At 46.2% G+C, this 20263-nt stretch overlaps 6 protein-coding genes across 6 annotated transcripts; 2 read left to right on the forward strand and 4 right to left on the reverse strand.

Annotated features, from left to right (window-relative positions):
• Window positions 1-3837: 3837 nt before the first annotated feature.
• BDZ83DRAFT_721373 (cytochrome P450) lies at window positions 3838-6451 on the reverse strand (the record flags this gene model as incomplete). Its single annotated transcript, XM_060512379.1, has 6 exons — window positions 3838-4095; window positions 4137-4475; window positions 4598-4804; window positions 5169-5305; window positions 5393-5780; window positions 6410-6451. The coding sequence occupies 6 exons, from the start codon at window positions 6449-6451 to the stop codon at window positions 3838-3840; spliced, it is 1371 nt and encodes a 456-aa protein (XP_060362467.1).
• A 302-nt stretch (window positions 6452-6753) lies between these two features.
• Window positions 6754-8861, reverse strand: BDZ83DRAFT_794315 (GMC oxidoreductase; the record flags this gene model as incomplete). The annotated part of the gene is made up of 3 exons (XM_060515809.1): window positions 8763-8861; window positions 8512-8708; window positions 6754-8448 (listed from the first exon to the last, which is right to left on the reverse strand). Exons 2-3 carry the CDS (start codon window positions 8587-8589, stop codon window positions 6754-6756), a joined length of 1773 nt encoding a protein of 590 aa, XP_060362468.1. The 5' UTR covers window positions 8590-8708; window positions 8763-8861.
• A 2484-nt stretch (window positions 8862-11345) lies between these two features.
• Window positions 11346-12821, forward strand: BDZ83DRAFT_754338 (uncharacterized protein; the record flags this gene model as incomplete). The annotated part of the gene is made up of 5 exons (XM_060514468.1): window positions 11346-11519; window positions 11576-11612; window positions 11685-11752; window positions 11840-12210; window positions 12335-12821. The coding sequence occupies 5 exons, from the start codon at window positions 11346-11348 to the stop codon at window positions 12819-12821; spliced, it is 1137 nt and encodes a 378-aa protein (XP_060362469.1).
• Window positions 12822-13437: 616 nt separating this feature from the next.
• Window positions 13438-16268, forward strand: BDZ83DRAFT_628935 (uncharacterized protein). The gene is made up of 4 exons (XM_060508737.1): window positions 13438-13835; window positions 13891-14191; window positions 14246-14787; window positions 14845-16268. The coding sequence occupies exons 1-4, from the start codon at window positions 13467-13469 to the stop codon at window positions 15850-15852; spliced, it is 2220 nt and encodes a 739-aa protein (XP_060362470.1). The 5' UTR covers window positions 13438-13466; the 3' UTR covers window positions 15853-16268.
• A 5-nt stretch (window positions 16269-16273) lies between these two features.
• BDZ83DRAFT_418628 (uncharacterized protein) lies at window positions 16274-18383 on the reverse strand. Its single transcript, XM_060502967.1, has 5 exons — window positions 18097-18383; window positions 17968-18035; window positions 17877-17909; window positions 17481-17821; window positions 16274-17418 (listed from the first exon to the last, which is right to left on the reverse strand). The coding sequence occupies exons 1-5, from the start codon at window positions 18104-18106 to the stop codon at window positions 16686-16688; spliced, it is 1185 nt and encodes a 394-aa protein (XP_060362471.1). The 5' UTR covers window positions 18107-18383; the 3' UTR covers window positions 16274-16685.
• Window positions 18384-18723: 340 nt separating this feature from the next.
• On the reverse strand, window positions 18724-19658 carry BDZ83DRAFT_418633 (uncharacterized protein). Its single transcript, XM_060502968.1, has one exon. The coding sequence runs from the start codon at window positions 19507-19509 to the stop codon at window positions 18847-18849; it is 663 nt and encodes a 220-aa protein (XP_060362472.1). The 5' UTR covers window positions 19510-19658; the 3' UTR covers window positions 18724-18846.
• Between the last annotated feature and the right edge of the window lie 605 nt (window positions 19659-20263).

Here is a 20263-nt window from a genome sequence, read left to right on the forward strand (position 1 = left end):
TTTCTATACCCTCGTTAGAAAAACGAATAATATATAATAGTTTATAACGAGACATAGCTATTTAAGACTTTAATTTTTTAATTCGATTTAATATTATATTAATATATTTTTAAATAAAAATATATTTAACGATTCCTTAACTTAGGAATAGGCGACCTATTTATAAGCCTAAGGGACTAGACTTTTAAAAGGAGGAGCTAATATTACGATTTAATATATATAATAAAGCTAGGGCCTGCTTTATAAAACCTATAGTAGCTACTATATTATATATATAGAAGTAGCGGATTTAAAATAACTCCTTTTAGGATAAAAGAACTATAAATAAATTACGTAACTACGATTATATAATAAAATAAAGAACGGATGCCTATAAATAAATAGGATATATAATTATAAATAAATAAAATAGACGATCGTTTAGTAAATAGTTAAATAATAATAAATAAAGATATTATAAAAGATATATTTAGGAACGAGACTTATATATAGTATAGATTTAAACCGGGCTTAAAAATAGACTTTCTATAGCTTCTTTAATAATTAATTTAATATTAGATTTTATAATTATTTTTAGCTATTTTTATTAAAAACCCCTTTTAATAAAATTATAATTAATTATTAAAGCCTTATTTATTTTACTATTTATAAATATAGCTTTAAAGAAGCTATTTATAACTATAATACTATTTATTTAGCTTTCGTAGCTTTAACTTCTATTAATATATTTATTACGACTAGCTAGCCGTAATATATTAGCCTTAACTTCGATATATTATTAAATTTAAATATAAAAATATAAAAAGAAATAGCTAAATAATAATTTAAACTATATAAATTAATCTCTATTAACGAATAATTATATATTATTATTAAAGATCGGGACTAATTATTAAAAATATCGATTATAGTAGTACGACTTTATTATACTGATCCTAGCGAGGAGATTTTAATTTAATAAAAAGAAGAAGAGCTAAGGGAATCCCCTTAACTATATAATAAGGGGTAAGAAATTATTTTTAACGAAATCGTTATAATAATATAAGTAAATAATAAGGACGAAGCTATTAATAAAAAAAAGGAAAAAAGTAGAGAGTAAAATATATTAATATTTTTATTACTATTAAAATATTAAAAAAGACTTTAATAAAGGGTATTAATCCGGTAATTCGTTATTAATAATAAAGTAATTAATATATTCTATATAGCTAAAAAAAAAAGCCGACTTTATACTTATAGTTAAACTATAAAAAGATAATATAATTATAATTATAAAAAGGCTATATAAAAAATTAGACTTTATTAAAATAGATATATTACGGGATCGAGGAGTTTACCGATTTATCTTTTATAACTTAATTAAATATATAAATATTATAACCTAATATATATAATAAGGCTAAGGCTTACTCTATAGAACTTATAGTAGCTACTATATTATATATATAGAGGTAACGGACTTAGGACGACCCCTCGCGGGATAAAAGAACTATAAATAAATTACGTAATTATAATTATATAATAAAATAAAGAACGGATACCTATAAATAAATAAGACGTATAATTATAAATAAATAAAACGGACGACCGTTTAGTAAATAGTTAAATAATAATAAATAGAGATATTATAAAGAATATATTTAGGAATAAGACTTATATATAATATAGATTTAAACTGGGCTTAAAAATAGACTTTTTATAGCTTTTTAATAATTAACTTAGTACTAGATTTTATAATCGCTTTTAGCTATTTTTATTAAAAACCCCTTTTAATAAAATTACGATTTATTATTAAAGCCTTATTTATTTTATAATTTATAAATATAGCTTTAAAAAAGCTATTTACGACTACGATACTATTTACTTAGCCTTCGTAACTTTAACTTTTATTAATATACTTATTATAACTAGCTAGCCGTAATAATAAACTTTTATATTTTTAAATTATATATAGTTCGTAAAAAAAAAAAAAAAGGACTCCTTAACTATATAAAAAATCGAAGTACGTTATTTAAGGGTATAGTAACGTTAAAAAAGCGACGCTACTTATTTAATTATTTATAGTTTAATGCTATAACTAGTATTTTATAATAATATTAATAGTATTATTATAATAAAAAAGATATTAAATCTAGAATCGTAATATTACATAAGCGTATATATAATTAGCGACTAGGTTTATAAAGAAAATCCTAGCCTATTTCCCGAAAGAGATAACTAGTAAGTATTTAAAAAGTATTATTATTAAAGTATTTAAGCTATTATACGGCTTTATTAAATCGGGCACTTATTAATAAATAACTTATTACAACTTCTATATTAATTAATTATTAATAGTTACGTTAATTTACGACCCTTATTTATTAGTTTTTATATACGTAAATAACCCTTTTAATATTATTAAAATATAAATAGATCATATTTTAAAACTATTAAATATTAAGTTTATAAAAAAGGAAGAGGAAGAGCTTAAAAAAGTAAAATTCGTAACTAAACTAAAAGAGGTCTTTATAACTTATATTATTAATTTTTAATAAAAGGACCTTTATAATTAAGGGTAAGAAAGTAATATTTTATTAAAAGGGGTAAAAAGAGAAGATTATATTTATTAATTTAAAATCCTCTATTTATAATAAATAATATAAAGCTAAGCTTATATAAAGAGCTTATATTATAAATATATATTAGTCCGAGGCTACTTTTAATTACGCTAAAGCCGCGCAGGCTATAGAGTTTATAGAATAGGATTTTAAAACGTTTAATTAACGGCTTTAATAATAATATAAAAATCTTAAATAAAAGCTCGTTTATTAACTAATTAACTTAGTTTTAATAAAGCTCTATATCTTTATTAATAGATTTTTTATTAATAATAATAACTTAATATTCTAGTTAAGTTATATAATTATCCTTATTAATAAAACTTTAAATAAAGACGACTTTATAATTTAAAGTAATATAATTTATTATTTATTAATAAAAAGTGAGCGAGTTATTAAAAGCGTATTTATATTAAAAGTTTATAATATAGTTAATAAAGTTAATATTACCTATATAATTTTTATTACGTTTAAAAAGATTATAAATAGATTTATTCTTTTTATAATCTTTATAATTATTTATATTAACTCGTATTCGCTATATAAATACTTCGTTAAATTAGGTATTATAAAAAAAAAGAGGTTTATAATTAATATTATAGCCCTTTAATAGTTATATAAACGCTATAAGATCCTTGAAATCCGTTAAATTAATAGCGACGATAATTTAATAAATACTTTTATAAAAGTAATATTTAATAAAGGGCTCGAGTACTTTATTAATAATAATAAAATATAAATATAAATAAAAGGATAAGTTATATATAAAAAGTAAAAAAAAAAAAAAAAAAAAAAGAGGGGGCTTAATAAGCGAGCTAGAAGTTAAATTATATTTTTAACTATTATAATTAAAAAAAAAAAAAAAGAAATAGTTAATATTAAATTAGAAGTTTAATTCGACTTCGAGGTAAAGGGCCCGTATAGGGGGTATTTATAGGCTATATTTATAATAATCATAGCCTATTTAACTTATAGTTAGAACCTCCTTTTTCTATTTTTATATAAAAGATTAAATAGTTTAATTAACCTACTTCGTGAACCTACGGTTCGAACTAATCGACCACTATCCCTATAATAGGTATATTAATAGTTATTAAGGTAATTTAAAATATTGGCAGGTCAATTGCTGAGCATGTTAATCATTGACATAATTGCAAAAAAGAGATCATGCAATGAGCAGTATTGGTTTTTAGGTACTTGAAAAAAGTATTACTACATAAAATAGCGTACAATAATCTCAGCGAATCTTCAGGCGCTCGTAGCACTGCACAGGCTTCCGTGTAAGGGTTGTAATACCCCCATAACTCGACAAATTCTCTGGGCACTTTTGGAACTCGAATGACCAGATCAAGAGGGTGATCAAAAGCTTCATTTCCAAATATGCCAGCTTTCGATTGAAGCAACCGCGAAGTCTAAGGCCGAAGGGCAAGGTTGGCCCAGCAGAAGCATTGTATTCGTCATTACCCTTCTCATCCCGTACAAGCCAACGATCCGGCTTGAACATGCCCATCTCATGGGAGTCCCAGACCCTGGAACCAAAATCGGTGGCTGCTTCCTCGAGGATGGGCTCCGCAGGCGTTCCTCAATCTCATATCCCGGCTCAGTATAGCTTGGACCCTTGTATGGGACGATGACGGTGGTACCCTTGGGGATGACATGGCCTAAGATAACAGTATCTTCTTTGCACTCTCGATCTTGGCTGGTCGCTGTATGATCAAGCCGAGGCATCTCCTCAATGACTGCGTCGAGGTACGGTATGTTCGCGTCGCAAATTTCAGAGTGTGTAGGAAGACGACCCTCACTACTTGCTGCGATGTGGAAGGTCCGAATGCTGTCAAAAAGTCTTTGCTGAACTGCCTGGTCATCCGCAATGAACTTGATGCCCCAGCAGAGGGTGGTGCTCGTCGTATCATGCCCAGCAACAACAAAGCCGGCAGATTGAGAAAGTATTAGGTCAGTAGGTGATCTAGCGTCGTTCCTTTTCAAGTTTTTCTTACCTCAGCTCTCATAGTTTCGATCCAGTCAGGGAGAAGGTGACCTTCCTTCTCCATGACACTGTTCAGCCTTCGCACCATCAAGTCAATTGTAGACTTAACGTGCTTTTCCTCATTGTCAACAGCCCGAAATTGAGTTTTGGATCTTTCCGATGCCTGCAGGATTGGAATTTCCAAGTTGCGTCTATCCATCCTACCCTGGATGCAACGCTGCAGACGGCAGAAATCGTTGGCGGTGTAGCAATGATCGGGTTCCCGAAGTGTTGGTATACACGTGGGCAGGTCAGACCTTTCGGTCGCGACGAGGTCAATTGTTGAGGTAGGTCTATTGCGCGTATGTAGAAGGGGAAGATCGTGGGCAGAGCCCGCGATCCCTCAGTGGGTGTAAGTAGGTGGAAGGGTCCGTCTGCACGGGCCCAGACTGCCTACCTACCTCCCCTACCTAACCGTCTACCTAGACCCCTTTTTTTGCCTTGCCAATCCAACACGAAGCTTGCGTGGTCAGTCATTGGGCTGAGGCCGAGTGTACGTCGGGGAAGAGCGGTGCGAGATGATTTTCTCGTTGACCAGGTACGTCACTGTCGTGTTGGGAGTTCTGTTCGGCCATTACGTTGGCAGCTGACATCGATACCAATAATTCAACTTCAGGTATCAGAGCCCTCATAGGAGCAGCGTCGACAAAGCCGAAGTCCAAGACGGCATCTAGAGCAGCTTAGAAGACATCATTTTCTGCGGAAAAGGCCCTCCCGTCAGCAAGATGCGCCTTCCTTTTCCAGAGATCCAGAAGGCGCAAAGCACTCTTATAGATGTTGGGAGCCGCCACCCTGTGAAGAAATGCCGGCGTCTTCAAGTCCTGAAGTAAACGGCGTTGAGCCTTCCATTGCGGCCCGGTCTTTAGTGTAATGTGGAAAGACTTCGCCTCACCGGATAAGACATTGCTCATGAAGCTGGATCGGTCAAGCTCTTTTCGGCGTAGAAGAATGTTTTGACCCTCTTGGAAGTCTGCGATAACTACAGTGGGTTTCGTGAGAGGCCCCAGCCAGACTTGAAAAATAGGACTGATGTGGCGACGGGACTGCGCTGCTATCCAACTGAGCAGGTTACCGGGTGATTCTCTCTTGATATCGGGAATATCACCGAAAATGCTCTTTGCGGCGTGTTTGTTGTATGGAATGCCAGGTATAGGCTTTGGCAGGATGATTTGGTAAAGGATGTAAAAAATTGGCAGGACCGCGGTGAAGGGGACCAGAACGGCCAGTCATCGTATGGGAATGGTGGTATCCAGCATGTCCGCCATGATTGCGATTTCCATTTCAGTTCTTATGTGGTAAAGATCAAAAGTGACTGCCTAGTTAGTATATTATATGTGAAATGGCATATGGAACATCGATGTCTTGCATCCCGGTCTAAACTGAAAGGTGATGGTCATGCGGCAGATTCGTTTTGTTGCAATAAGAAAATAAGAAGCATGCCTAGGTCAGTCCTCTTGGTCGGAGAGAAGCCAAATCGAAAGTCTTGAGTCGGGGGACTCCACAACGGAAGGCTCCAACGGAGTATGTAGTTGAGCCGACAAAGATCGGGGCGGGAGCGGAGACTAAGTCCATCCCCGATGTCTCTGCGCTACTGGACTGCAATACTAGCAAGCTAATTACTTGAGACCTAGGCTAGTTAGTCAGTGCTGATTTACCGGACATCAGGTATTGGACGGGACCTCGGCCTTCACTGTTTCGCAGCGGTACTGCTTGATACTCAATTCTGATATGTTGGAGGGCTGTCATATCGACGACCTCCTGCCGGGTCTCCTGGCCTATGCACCTGAACCATGATCAGCACAGAGAAGACACTGAGAGCGCGCATGGCTGAATTGCAACGGAGTCGGCTTGTTCTGGTTCCGACTCCTGCGGCTGCTCGAACAGATACTTCAACTCCGCAATATTCTATCCCACCGGGTATAAATAGGCTATAGCACGATGCATGTAGGGCTACGGCTGTTGAGAAGAGATCGGCAACTTGTTCTCGCAGACAGCGAGCTTCATTACCGATTGTATGTACTTATATTTTCATGAGGAATTTGGGTATTACATAAAGTAAATATCTGATTGTTTCGTTCCAGGCGAACAGCAGGAAGCTAGCAAAAGCCCTACAGTACACAAGTCCCGTCAAATAGCACTTGCAATGATCTTAGCAGCCGCCACCTCGGCAACACCATACGCAGCCGTCTGAATGTGGCCAGAAACAATGATTGGCACAATACTGTTGTCGACTACTCGCAGGTTCTGCGTACCATAGACCCGCAGATCAGCATCGACAACACCGCCCTCAGCCTTGGGGAGAAGAGAGCAGGTTCCGACCGGGTGGTAGAAGCTCGTGACCGTGTTGACAGCGAAGTCACGGAACTGATCATCAGTCAGAACATCCGGACCTGGCTCCGTCTCAACTTCCCAGACGGCCTTGAGGGGCCCCGCCTCGGCAATCTTGCGCGCGAACTTGGCGCCCTCGACGGCGGCTTTAATGTCGTGCTCGTTGCTCAGGAACTTAGGGTCGATGACGGGCTTGCCGGTAGGGCTCGTGGGATCAATGTGCACATTGCCCCGGCTGAGAGCATGCATGACGGTGCTGAAGATGGTAATGAACTTGCCGGAACCAGGGTATCCGGCCGCGCCGACGTAGTTTGCGTCAAAGATGAGTTCATAGTCCGGGACGGAGTCGTCTTTGAGAAACTCGAGCTTCTTCTTATCAATGGGGTTGGTGCTGTTGCCAAACTCTGCCTCTGCAAGAGCAATGATCTCGGCTTGAGCATTCCTGTCAATTTGAGCCCAGTTAAGGAACCCGTACGCCGCGGTCGTGTAGTCGTAGAGAGACACTTCGCCATCAATCCACTTTTGCAGCTCAGCAGTGGCGTTGGCACCGCTAGAGTCAAAGATGAGAGCATCGAAAGAGTCAAACTCATCCTTAAGACGATACACGTTGGATGTGCGGATGTGGTCTTGGTAGTTCTCACCAACGCCGGGCAAGTCAATGAGAGGCTCAACACCGGCGGCTTCGATCACAGCCGTCTGGCCGATACCTGATAGTTCGAGCAGACCAGGGCTCTGGATGGAACCAGCAGACAAGATGACCTCCTTGGCAGCGTTGAAAACGGTACCGTCGGCCAGTGTCACACCCGTGGCAGTGAAATCGTTGTTGCAAGTCTCGTTAAGGTTGACCTTGATGACTTGTGCATTGGTCTTCACCTCGAGGTTCGACCCGGCAAGTGGAAGGTAGCTATTGGCGCTGTAAGACCGCGAGTAGTCGGTGTTGTCAATGTTGGTCCCCTGGAACATGATGCCGATTGGGTTGCCGTGCATGTTACCTTCCTCGTTGATGGGAAGGCCGAGTTCCGTTCCGGCTGGCTGCCATGTGTTGAGCACGTCGTACACCACGCGGTTGTAAGTGTTACGAATGGGACCAGAGCGACCACGAGGGTCCTTGTCGGAGCCGGTGAAGTTCTCCGACTTGGTCATGGCTTCGATCATGACATCCCAAGACCAGCCTTCGCTACCCATCTCACCCCAGGCCTCGTACTCGGCCGCAGCGGCACGGTCATAGCAAAGGTAGTTCATGGCCGATGAGCCACCCAGAACCTTGCCGCGGTTGACGGGAATTTGACGGCCACCGAGAGCGCTCTGATCGATTGAAGTGAAGTTCCAGTCATATTCCGTGCCTAAGATCGAGCCTCTGAGACCGGGTACATTGATGCGGAGCTCGTCCAGAGCAGATGGGCCAGCCTCGAGAAGCAGAATTTGAGCATCAGGAAGGCCAAGACTCAGGCGGGTAGCTAAAGCTGAACCTGCTGTACCTCCACCTACGATGATCTATCTCATATGTAAGCACATACAAGAACCTTGTCGGGAAATTCGACGCGAAGTGTGACTTACGTAGTCGTAAGATTGAGCTGCAGTTGAGGAAACAACACTGAGCAACATCAACGCTGGCCACATCTTGAGGAACGACATCTTCTACAATGCAATGATAAACGAAGGAAAATCGCTCACTTGGCTTGGTCCAACGAAGGCTCGATGCTAAGTGGTGCCGTTGGAGCCGTGATCGGGCGGAAAAGCGCCTTGTTTTGTAACTGCGGCTCCCATCCAACTTCTAACCTTCGCAGGCTATTTACCGGGGAACTTACCTCGTTCTGATCAGTGAATATCTCGTTGACGGACCCCCTCCACTTCTTTGCATTACGCAGAGATTATTCATGCGCTCCCTCGCTGAACCAAAACCGGCGATCTAGATCCTTGATGATGGAAAACGCAACCTTGAACTAACATTCCGGAGTCCCCTGGAAATCTCGGGTGCGACGTTGACCAACCAGGAAAGAGTGCTCACCCATTAACCTTGACACGCAATGAAAAGCGCAAGTTCATTGCTCTTGCGTGTATGTACCATGTTAAGGTACCAACAAAGACAGGGGGTAGTTGACCCTAGTCCAGACTCGGTTCCTTAGTTGAGTGTGTCCGGTGATGTTGACCTTGCCATTCCATATCTGGTAACTTAATCGCGTACAATATAATGAAGTCGTATGATTCTGGGACTGCTTCAATATACGAATGAACCACGTAATCGCAAGACCTTGTTGATGATGGTAGGCTGTGCTATAGTTCCAACGCCAGCAGGCTACGCTGGCACAGTGCAGAAAACGCAGCAGCATATGTCGCTTGAACAGCCAATCTTCGATAAACTCCTAGGTCCTTAGAAGTCACGGTTCGTCTGATCAGGAACACCACAAACACAAAAGTCTTGGCTGGGTGCTCTTGGTCCGATCCGCGGGAGTGATCCGAGAGTGGGCGGGTGGCACCGAGAGCCCCGCTCATCTGTGCGCCTCTTCCAACACAAACAACATGATAAACAACATGGCAATTCTACTCCGTACAGCACCAGAACGCCGGAGAAAGTCAGGTCTGCAATTCCGGATGAGCCGTGCCGGTAGGTTTGATTTGTGGTGCAAAATGCGCCCGATGGTGGCAAGGCGGCGTTGGCGGGGCTACTCACACGCCCTGGCGATGGATGCACAAGCAGTTCGAATAAGATTGATACTAAGGTCTGGCTAGCAGACGCGGAGTTACCGCCGTTCGATCCTGAAAAGGCGGGTCCGGGGAAAGACTTCCCCCTCATATGATGTTACGTCCGACGTAAGGAAGCCCATGCACTTGGATTGACCGCGCCAAATAATCGAATCTTTGATTTGATGTGACCAGACTGGAATCTCCTCCCGGACTATCCTTCTAAGTCTTGTGATGTCGTTGCATTTCTTCAGCAGACTATCCGAAAAACAATCACAATTTGTGCGTATTAGGCTAAGTTAATGCTATGCAGAATGATCGAGTCCCCTGTTTTACGAAGGCCGTTCTTTTTTCTGTCCACATCTGGTAACTTGGCCCGGTTTCGAGGACCAGGGTCCTGGTTCGGATACTGCAGACATCATACCTAGTGATTGGTTCCAACAGCCAAGCCAGGACACCAACACCATTAATACCATTGACAGTGTTGGCAAGGTGCCATCGAGGCATGTGTGTACGTACTGTAGTGCATCTGTACCCTGGGAACTGGGACCCAGGACAACGTCTTACGCGGAACACTACGAAAAGTCCTGGGAGGGGTAACGTTCCCCGGACAATGCTGCTCAGTTAACAGTGATCCAAGCTGCTTGGCACTGAGCATGCTGCGGAGCCCTTGCTCATGTCAAGTGTCGATGATGACTTGGATAGGAGGTGTCCGTGCCACTTTTCTTGCAAGCCACGACTCTGGACTTGATATCTTAGCTCGAAACTTGCATGCGAAGCAGGAAGCCAGTATCTGACATCTGGAAGGTCTTGACCGGTTTTAGACGCTGTGTGGTGGCTAACGAAGTGAGGAAACTTTCATCGCCGATGTCTTGTGAACCGCTCCTAGCATGAGCAGTCTAGGTCTCTAAAGGCCAGGTCCAACCCCCTGGGCTGTTGGAGAGCATGATGAACCCAAGAAATTGACGAGAAACGAGATTATCAAAAGATCGATTTAGTGATGGGAAGACTCCGATGTTCCCCCTATCTCTCGTTCCTCTCTCATTTCGAGGCCGGACAAGCCTCGGGACAGTGACGCAGGGGCCGAGATATCCCTCTCTAGGCTGGGACTATGCATTGCTACGGCACAGCAAGACCTGCCCGGTCGCGATGAAAGCAACGAACCATGTTTGATACTAGGGTAGCAAATGTACTGTACTTGTTGGGTTCTTGCGGTGGCTAAATCCATTGAAGCTACCATAGACGGCACCACCTGCAACGGGATGACCTTTCGTCAGTGTTTCTTGGTTTTTTGGTCTGTGGGCCATGCTCTGGAGGAACCAACTGCCACCCTACCAGGAAACATTGATGAGACGAACTTCCTCTAACGGACCCTGCATGTCCCTTTTGCGGTGATATCTACTATCTCCGCGATACAGACGTGACCCCTGGAGCCAGCGGGCCAGCCTTTCTTGTCCCTCGCTTCAGTGATTGTGGAGGGTTCGTCACAGTCACACACATTCCGCCGCCTGTGAAATGGCATCCGTTCTAGCCGGTCAACCTTCAGTACATGGAGGGATTACTCTCCATTTTGCTCTTGGAACTTTTATATCACAAAGTTATTTCTCGGGAGTCGATCTGCCCGTTCCTTCGGGACTCTCAGATCCAGATTGGTGACTTCTAAGTCTCCGCTGCTCGTTTCGATCCGCTGGCGAACATCACCCGCAGTCATGGCCAACAACGGAACCCATGAAATCAGAACCGAGTCGAATGGCCCTCTTGTGAATGGTATTGCCATTGGCTTTGTCATTGCGTCGGCCGCGGTCCTCTCGCTTCGGCTCTACACCCGCCTGGTTCTCTTGAAAACGGCTGGGAAGGATGACTGGACCATGTTGATCGCCATGGTAAGCCGAACTGAAATCATCCTGACATCTCTTGGAGATGCTGATGTGTTATCAAGCTATTTGCTCTGGTGGTTGGAATTGGCACAGTCTTTGGTACGGGTTGCCTCGAGTTTCAACTCCAAGCAGTGCACTGAGACATAAGGTTAACGATATTGAGCATCTTAGAAGTGAAATATGGCATGGGTAGACATGCTGAGAATGTCTCAGCAGAGGAGACTATGGAGCAACTAAAGGTATGCATGCACACATTCTAGAGCCCATCGACGCCAGACGGAGTCGTCCATCGTTTGTTTAGGGACCGCTAACTCAGAAGTATGCAGTATCTTCTCATCGTCATTCTCCACTACAACATGGGAATGAACGTCGTCAAGGTTTCGTTCTTGCTCCAGTATCGGCGTGTGTTTGTGTCGAAAGTAGTTCAGAGAGTCTGCTTCTGGGCAATGGTATACGTGGTGATCTGGGCATGTGTTCAGGCCACACTTCTCGGGCTTTCTTGCCTGCCTATTGCCATTATCATGCCCAGCACCGCCGATTTCTGCCTCGACACGCTACCTATCTGGTACTTTTCATCCGCTATGAGTCTAGCGACGGACTTCATGATCTTCTGCATCCCTTTGCCATCCGTTCTCCGGCTTCAACTTCCAAAAAAGCAGAAGGCTATGTTGTTCGGTATCTTCTGTCTTGGCTTCTTGTGAGTGTCAACGCAAACTTCTTTCCCCCTCTCCCTCTATCTTACTGTGTCTGACTGCCTTACACTGAGACGACCAACGTTATAACCTAAGGTTCGCTCGCTGACATTTGGGCTCTTACCACAGTGTCTGCATCATCTCAGTCTATCGCATGTTCACCCTTCGCACAGCCGTCTCAAGTAACGACCCACCATGGGAAAATATTGGCGCCGCAATCTGGTCCGGCATCGAGCTCAACACTTCCATCATATGTGCCTCTCTGCCGACCATCCGACCCCTTCTGTCCAAGTGGCTTCCGGGTGCGGGACTATCGTCCGCCCACAACAAGACAAGTGCGTACAATCGATACGGCTCCTCCTCAGGCATGGGACGCGGAACCTTCAAGGAGCTCAAGAGTGGACAAAGAGAAGTCAGCACTGAAGAGCTTGTACTCAACGATATGAACGCCAATCAGTCGGGCAGCATGCCTTCGGTATACGCACACATCACAGCCGACCCAGAAATGGGCCACAGGGATCAAAGAAACAAGGGAAATCATCAAAATCAGATCATGGTGACCACCGAGACAATGATTAAGGAAGGTCGGCAACCTGCTACGAGCAGAAAGGCTTAAATTACCGGGAACCACTGAACTCAGAAGGAAGCCAGTATACCTGCCTCTCGTGCAATTTATTCTGGATGGAAAAAAGCTCAGGAGGCTCCACGTGGGCTATACGGATAGCGTATCTCTCATAGCTCTGAAATAAATCCTTTCGCTTTTCTTCGTTTTCTACGTCAGTAAAATCACATTAATTAGTAGGTAATCATTGGCGCAAGTCGAAGTAGACGCCGTTTATCGTTCTCGAAGCATGCTCATCCGCATGAAGTGGTGCACCTGGTCCATCGTGGGCAGCCATCCAAGGCACCGAAGACAGGACTACTGTGGCGCGCCATATTGCGCCACGTGCCTAGTATGATAATTCAAGACCCCGCCATCACTCAAGTAGGTACTCTGAGTCGAGTCACATATCCGGCTCGGGCAACACATCCGGCCTTCAACTCCACATTACGCCGGCCGAGCTACCAAGAGGACCCACTAAAGTGCGGCGAGACCAGACCATGCCGCCTCCGGGTGGGTATCTGAGCGGACTATTAGTATTGCCGAATTCCGCTGAACACCTCCCAGGTCACCTGGCCATGGCTCACCCGATTGGATAATCATAGGTCTCCGTGGATGCATCCTTGTATGTCATCGCACACGCTGATTGGCTTGCAGCCAATGTCCCGCGCAGCCTTGGGAAATCTGGGGCCGAGCCGATCAGAGCTCCCACGCGCAGCCTTCACACCTTTCACCTTTTTCCCAATCCTTCCCTCCTACCGCCCACCACAATCCGTTTCGCCTGGTCCTCATATACACATAGCCGACGACATCACTATCGCGAACAGATCGCCGACCGACGCCATGTCACAACTTGGTTCGGTGGCCTTGGCCAACGGCTCCGCGACGCCGAAGAAAGTCGCCTACTTCTACGATTCCGACATTGGTAATTATGCCTATGTTACCGGTCACCCCATGAAGCCCCATCGCATACGCCTCGCGCACAGCTTGATCATGCACTACGATTTATTCAAGAACATGGAGATATACGTATGTCATGCGTTCCAAATTCGCGACCCGATGGCTTCTAACACGATAATCTTAGCGAGCGAAACCTGCGACAAGGGGAGAGATGACCCAGTTCCACACAGACGAGTACATCGACTTCCTCCAGAAGGTAACTCCCGACAACATGGACGCCTACCAGAAGGAACAGGGCAAATACAACGTCGGAGATGATTGCCCCGTTTTTGACGGCCTCTTTGAGTTCTGCGGCATCAGCGCTGGCGGCAGTATGGAGGGTGCTGCCCGTCTTAATCGTCAAAAGTGCGATATTGCAGTCAATTGGGCCGGTGGTCTTCATCACGCCAAAAAGAGCGAGGCCAGTGGTTTCTGCTACGTCAACGGTACTGTAGATTCCCTTTGGTGACATTCCTGGATTACCTGCTAATCATCTCTAGACATTGTCCTCGGCATCCTCGAATTGCTGCGTTTCAAGAAGCGCGTCCTCTACATCGATATCGATGTCCACCATGGCGACGGTGTCGAAGAAGCATTCTACACGACCGACCGAGTCATGACCGTTTCCTTTCACAAATACGGCGAGTACTTCCCTGGTACTGGAGAGCTGCGCGACATTGGCATCGGCACCGGCAAGCACTACGCTGTCAACTTTCCCCTCCGCGATGGTATCGACGACACCTCATACAAGTCAATTTTCGAGCCAGTCATCGAGCACGTCATGAAATTCTATCAACCCGAAGCTGTTGTACTGCAATGTGGCGGCGACAGTTTGTCCGGCGATCGGTTGGGTTGCTTCAACCTTAGTATGGAGGGTCACGCCAACTGCGTTGGATACGTCAAGAGCTTCGGCTTGCCTACCCTGGTCCTGGGTGGTGGTGGATACACCATGCGCAACGTCGCTCGCACATGGGCGTTTGAGACTGGTGTTCTCGTTGGCAAGCACCTTCCCAAGACGCTTCCCTACAACGAATACTACGAAGTAGGTTCCTTGCTCGCATTGTCGCCCGCCAGCAACGATGAACTAACCCCATCTTAGTACTATGCTCCCGATTTTGAACTGAACGTCCGCCCATCGAACATGGAGAACTCCAACAGCTTCGAATATCTGGAGAAGATCAAGGCCGCTGTCATCGACAACCTGAGACATACCCAGCCTGCCCCTTCCGTCCAGATGCAAGATGTGCCTCGCCAACCCTTTGGTGGCATGACGGACGAGGAGGAGGCGGAGCTAAACGATATGGACGAAGATGAGAACGCTGACGACCGAATGACACAACGCCGATGGGACCAGCGCACACGCAACGAAGCCGAGTTCGAGGACAGCGATGACGAAGATATGGACCAGGCAAATGGCATGACGCGCCCTCGGAATGCCAAGAAGCGCACCTTTGGTGACTACCGGCAGGCTGAAGGCGAGGTCGACAGTGGGGCGCCCTCGCCCGTGAACGGTGCTCCCGAGGGTGAAGAAGCCCCCAACGCCGAGCCGATTGTGGATGCCGACATTACTCTTGAGAATCCCGCCGAACCCGAAGACACATCCGATAAGACAGTTCCAGAAAAGGAGGCCGCTTCCGAGGCCTCGAAAGAGGATGCTGTCGATGAGGATGGTGATGTCGGCATGGAAGACGGGGCGGATGTCGAGGAGGGCACAACCACAATCAAGAAGGAAGAAGTCGAGGCGGAACCCGTCCCGGTAGCCGAGAAAGAAGAAAAGACGGAGAAGATTCCTTCACGCCAGCCTTCTGCCAACCCTGCAACTGAGCCGCCCGTCGCTGAAACGACAGAGACAACCGAAGCCACCGACGCTGCCAAGGAATCTGCCAAGGAAACAGAGACGGCGGCGAGCAAGGAGACTGAGGTCACCGAGGCTAACGAGTCCAAGCCTGAGGTCGCAGCCGAAGAACCAGCTGCTGAAGCCAAAGCAACTACCCCAGAGAAAGAAAAGGACACTACCGAGAAACCAGAGGCTAAGGCCGCCGAGCCCGAGGTAGACAAGATGGAGGTTGACGAAAAGCCGGCCGAGGAGGAAGCCAAAAAGGAATAGCGATACAAGATGCCCCTTGTTCCTTTTCTTTTCCGCGGTGGCAAAAAACAGAAATGCGGCACACCACCTATGATGCAACGTTGGGTTCTAGTCAGCACGCTCGCGGGAGGGGTGCGAGAGTATCGGGCGTTCAAGGATAGGTATTTGAGGGGATTTCTTAGCATGGAACTCTGGGATTGTTGTTTGTGTGTGGTTTTCGGTGATACTCTCATACACTCCTTGCAAAGTATTGTTCCGGCGGGAGGAGATCGCCGGCTGTATTATAGATAGCCAAGGCGCAGTAGTACCTTGCCAGTAGCGATTTCAGTTAACCTGAGTAATGTGTGGCAGATGATTGATTTTCGCCGAGTGATTCTGTAATTCTACAAGTACGCCTTCTGGTTGAGATAGCTGTCAAATTATACTGATGCGACGATATGCCGGAAGACCTCTCCTCGGGTTTCCAGCTTCTCTCTCGAGATAGAACACCCGAATCCTGCTGCAGGATGTTTCGACCCCGCTCATATTGATTGAGTTCCCAACATCCAACACGCGTGAAGCAACGGGTGGTCTTCTCACTGTAAGATGTCCAGGCTTCTGCTGCCTAGCCTTTTACAATACAAACATACGTTACTTTCGAGGGTTATCTCAGGTTCTCCATTCAGCTATCTACGGTCAATGTCCTACGTCAATTGTTCATAGTCCTTGAATTCCAAACTTCTGTAGCGCCGCCCTGGATCTATCCCGAAACGCCGTACCAGTGATGATGTGATATGATTGAGTATCCCTGTAATCATCGAAGAATCCAATCACCCAAGAAGCAACCCAAAATCCTTCATCATTCCTCATCACAGCTAGCTAGGCTTGTCAGAATCCCCTTTATCCCGAACCAAGCTGCTCCTCGACGCCACGGGAGACACGCCAGGAAGCCGCGGCTGACCTGACGCGTCCCATATGACAGCGCCAAAGTAGCCTCCATCCTCCGGGCTGGGTCCACGGTCGGTATGCCGCCGCGGTGGAGGCTTCAGTGGTGTAGGCAGTTCTGCCTCGGGACCGTCGACGCATAGGAACCGTACGCCTTCCTCGGTCTCGACCCTCGTTAGGGGTATCGTCGTCTCTCGCTGCGGCGAGTCTTCGTATGGGGACGAGTCCTGATACGGTGTGATGTGCACCGCGGGAGGGGGCAGGATCCCGGGGACGTCGCTAAGATCTATCCGCGGATGCGGAGCTCGACCGCCGCCGGCTTCCACGTCGTGATAGATCTCTCTGTGGTCGCTGGTCGGGTGTTCACACGAATCGGTTCGTGAGCGCCTCGTCTTGCTCTTTACCCCGCCGTCGCCGTCGGACTGCGTGTAGAGCTCTGTATCGGCGCTCTCTTCGATGTTGGGTCGGAGGTAGGAGGGCGGTCGCGCTCTCGAGTTCTGCCCGCCGAGTAGAGGGCGGAGGGTCGGGACGCAGAGGCAGATTATGGCGCAGCTTAGCTCTGTTATTGACCAGATTCCGGCAATGACGGTGTTGTATGTTGCATCGGTGGATGTTGATGAGCTCTTCAGCGTTGTGAGGCGGATGACTGAGATCGCGCAAGTGCTGCCAGACATGTCAGCGGAGGCCCCGATAAAGCATATGGCGACTGGCAGAGGAAGACGTACAAGAAGCCGAGTCCAAACGTCGCCATTAGGACCACCTTTTGCCTCATGGGTAGGCGGATTGTCCGCAGCAGCGGCACTGGCATGAGGAAGATGACGATGTCGGTAAAGAGGTTTATCGACGACCCGATGATCCACCAGTCGAGAAGTCTTATGCATCGGCCGGGTACTGTGTGATCCCAGAGGCTCTTGAGTGGGATACAGGCCAGGCAGATTGAAACCACCTGCGATACCCCAAAGGCGATTATAAAGATTAAGAAGATATTACATAACTTTTGGAAGGCCGGTAATGGGAAGACGCGCCGGTACTGAAGAAGAAAGGTTGATTTGATCAATGGGTAGGCCTATTTAGATCGTCAGCTTGTGCCGCCCTCGTAGGACTAGTCCAGGGAGACGCACGACTTGATAGATGGCGACGGCCGTGATTGCGATCTGGATGTCGTGTGAGCTTCTCCTTTCTTCTCAATGCTTACAACCGCGCTGTAACTACCTCTTGAGATTTGAGGAACTTGTCCCTAGGCAAAGAAGCTTGATGTAATCCATCGCCAAAGTGAGTATCTGTATCGTCCAACTAATCAGCACGCGATCTTCCACCTTAGGCCTTATAGAGGCAACCTACTTATGAGCATCAGAAGTCCAACAATGAAGACAAGAACCTTGGTTCCGAACAGTCAGCGGTCAGTGGTCGACTTTGATGCCATCTCGGGTTTGTGAACGCACAGAAGATGCCACCAACGCTGAATCATCCCAGCCCCATTTCCTCAACAGAAAAGCGCGGACGTGGACTCTAAGGGCCGTGACGAAAGTTGAGAGGAATAGTGCCGTGACTGTCATGCCGATTACGAGAGGCTGTCGCGTCTCAGTCGGATCCACTGGGGGGATACCTGGAGTCGCTGCCTTTTCATCGCCTACAGCTATCGAGTCCATCGTCCTTTGTCTCAATTTGGCCCCTCCCCCAAAAGCAGCTCGGCCGCGTGATGTTGTGACCGGGGGCCTTTACTTGTGGAGATGCCTTCGGTTGGTGTTCGAATGTTGCTACGTGCTTCCTATGAAATGCGACATTGAAGCCCGCAAGAAAGGGATCTTAGATCATGGTCTACTGATGCCAGAAGTCGCTGCTTGAGATCGCAAGGCACCATTCACGTTGGAATTTGGTGTTGTAGTGAAGTAGACCATAGGTAGGAATGGCATGGGAGCGAAGAAGCAAGGCAAGCTCAAGTGTTGACAATCCCGGGAACAAGGCACACCAATCTCAATCATACGTCGCCTGGGGAGCGCCCATGATTGAGTTGGAGCTAGGAGCAGAGTTGTCGCGTGTGCCAGGATCACGGAGCGACGAGCACACCTAAGATGGGCGTCTTCTTTGAGTTCACCATGACTCGCTCTCTATCCTGCGCCTTTCGTAATTTGTAAAGCGTAAATCTCGCGATGCTGCGCTGCGTCCCCGGACAATGACGTCGTGGAGTCTTCTGGTTGTAGGACTATACGATGTTTTCAATAGTAAGCGGAGGCACGAATCACAAGATGTGGCTTTCCCCAAGGTTCGGGTTGGCATCTTGAAGGTGACATCGCTACGTTGTGCGTACAGCGATATTTTCTTGGCTCGGCGATGAGGATCACCATTCTTGCCCATCTGTCCCGTTTGTTCTTCTCTGCAGGTTCGGCGCAGGAGATCCGACCGCCGCGGGTCGATGTTCGGGACTGTCGCGCCTATCATATTGCGTCCAGTGAGAGCACACTTTTCCAGGCGTTTCGTTCCCTGCAGCTCTCGAGGCTTTGTGTTTCTCCGACCATGTCGATCTAGACAGTCTTTCCGAATACGTCTAGCCTCGTCTGTTGTTTTCTTCAGACGGACTGGCTGTTTGTTTGAAGTCACGGAACTCAAATTCATGGTGGATGGTTGGCTCAGTTTCTGGGTATCCTCGTCCCATCGACCCATTTGGGATTCGGTGATGACGCCGTGCTGTGTTATGGGAAGATGGTAAACTGGAGGCTGGCATGGATATCCTTCGCAAGCCGGGCATTGAATCATGATAATCGCTGAGCCGCTACTCGATTGAGTCAGTGGCACGTGAAGTTGGCAGCAGACGTTGATATATTGCAAATGCTGGGTTCACTTCAGCGCCGAGAAGATGAGACGTTGTGACTGTGAAAGATGAGGATCTTAGTATCCGTGAAGGCGACAAATACACCCTTGACTTGACGTGGAGTAGCGGCAGGGTGCGTAGTTGAGTGGATGGTATGGGGCGCCATCATCATTGCCGGGGTTTTAGGTGACGTCGATTTCTCATCTGCGCGACGACCGGACCTCAGGTTCCCATCGCTCGGGGATGGAATCGCTGATTTCCAAGCATTATCTTCTTCGTATAAAGTGCAATTCTTGCCTAGTTCGAAGCCGCAAGCATGAGAAGCCGACCAGACGAGGTGTACAGTGAAGGGTAGATGATGAATTCATCCTCGGGGCCTGAACGCAGTGGAGGGGACGACAGGGAATGTGGCTGGTGGCCTCTAGCAAGTCAGTCTAGCCGAATGCGGCACATCATTGTGGCTTGACCTCTTACACCTCAACATCTCAAACTGCACAAATGGGAAGTCGCCCAACAATGGGTTTTCACAACTGAAATATCAGTAGAAAAAGATCGAGCGAACTTGCACCACTATCAGCTCGATTGTCCGATTTGATTCATTAAGAGTCGGAATCAGAATAAGCTGAATAGCCCTGTTAGTTTCGGCGAGCTCCTTCCCACACTGAGACTGCTCTGCCAAGCACGTGACTGTTTGTCAGC

Source organism: Colletotrichum acutatum, assembly GCF_030867785.1.
Source record: "Colletotrichum acutatum strain CBS 112980 chromosome Unknown BDZ83scaffold_79, whole genome shotgun sequence".
NCBI classification, from domain to species: domain Eukaryota; kingdom Fungi; phylum Ascomycota; class Sordariomycetes; order Glomerellales; family Glomerellaceae; genus Colletotrichum; species Colletotrichum acutatum.

What these genes read in the sequence shown, in the direction of transcription:
- BDZ83DRAFT_418628 (XM_060502967.1), bottom strand. An exon ending in CCGTCGCCATCTATCAAGTC is followed by an intron (nt 17,822 to 17,876) that starts GTGCGTCTCCCT and finishes CGATCTAAATAG; the next exon opens with GCCTACCCATTGATCAAATC. An exon ending in ACGTTTGGACTCGGCTTCTT is followed by an intron (nt 17,419 to 17,480) that starts GTACGTCTTCCT and finishes CATGTCTGGCAG; the next exon opens with CACTTGCGCGATCTCAGTCA.
- BDZ83DRAFT_628935 (XM_060508737.1), top strand. Translation starts at nt 13,467, where the DNA reads ATGTCCCGCGCAGCCTTGGGAAATCTGGGGCCGAGCCGATCAGAGCTC. An exon ending in TCAAGAACATGGAGATATAC is followed by an intron (nt 13,836 to 13,890) that starts GTATGTCATGCG and finishes CGATAATCTTAG; the next exon opens with CGAGCGAAACCTGCGACAAG. An exon ending in TGGTTTCTGCTACGTCAACG is followed by an intron (nt 14,192 to 14,245) that starts GTACTGTAGATT and finishes AATCATCTCTAG; the next exon opens with ACATTGTCCTCGGCATCCTC.
- BDZ83DRAFT_418633 (XM_060502968.1), bottom strand. Translation starts at nt 19,509, where the DNA reads ATGATTCAATGCCCGGCTTGCGAAGGATATCCATGCCAGCCTCCAGTT.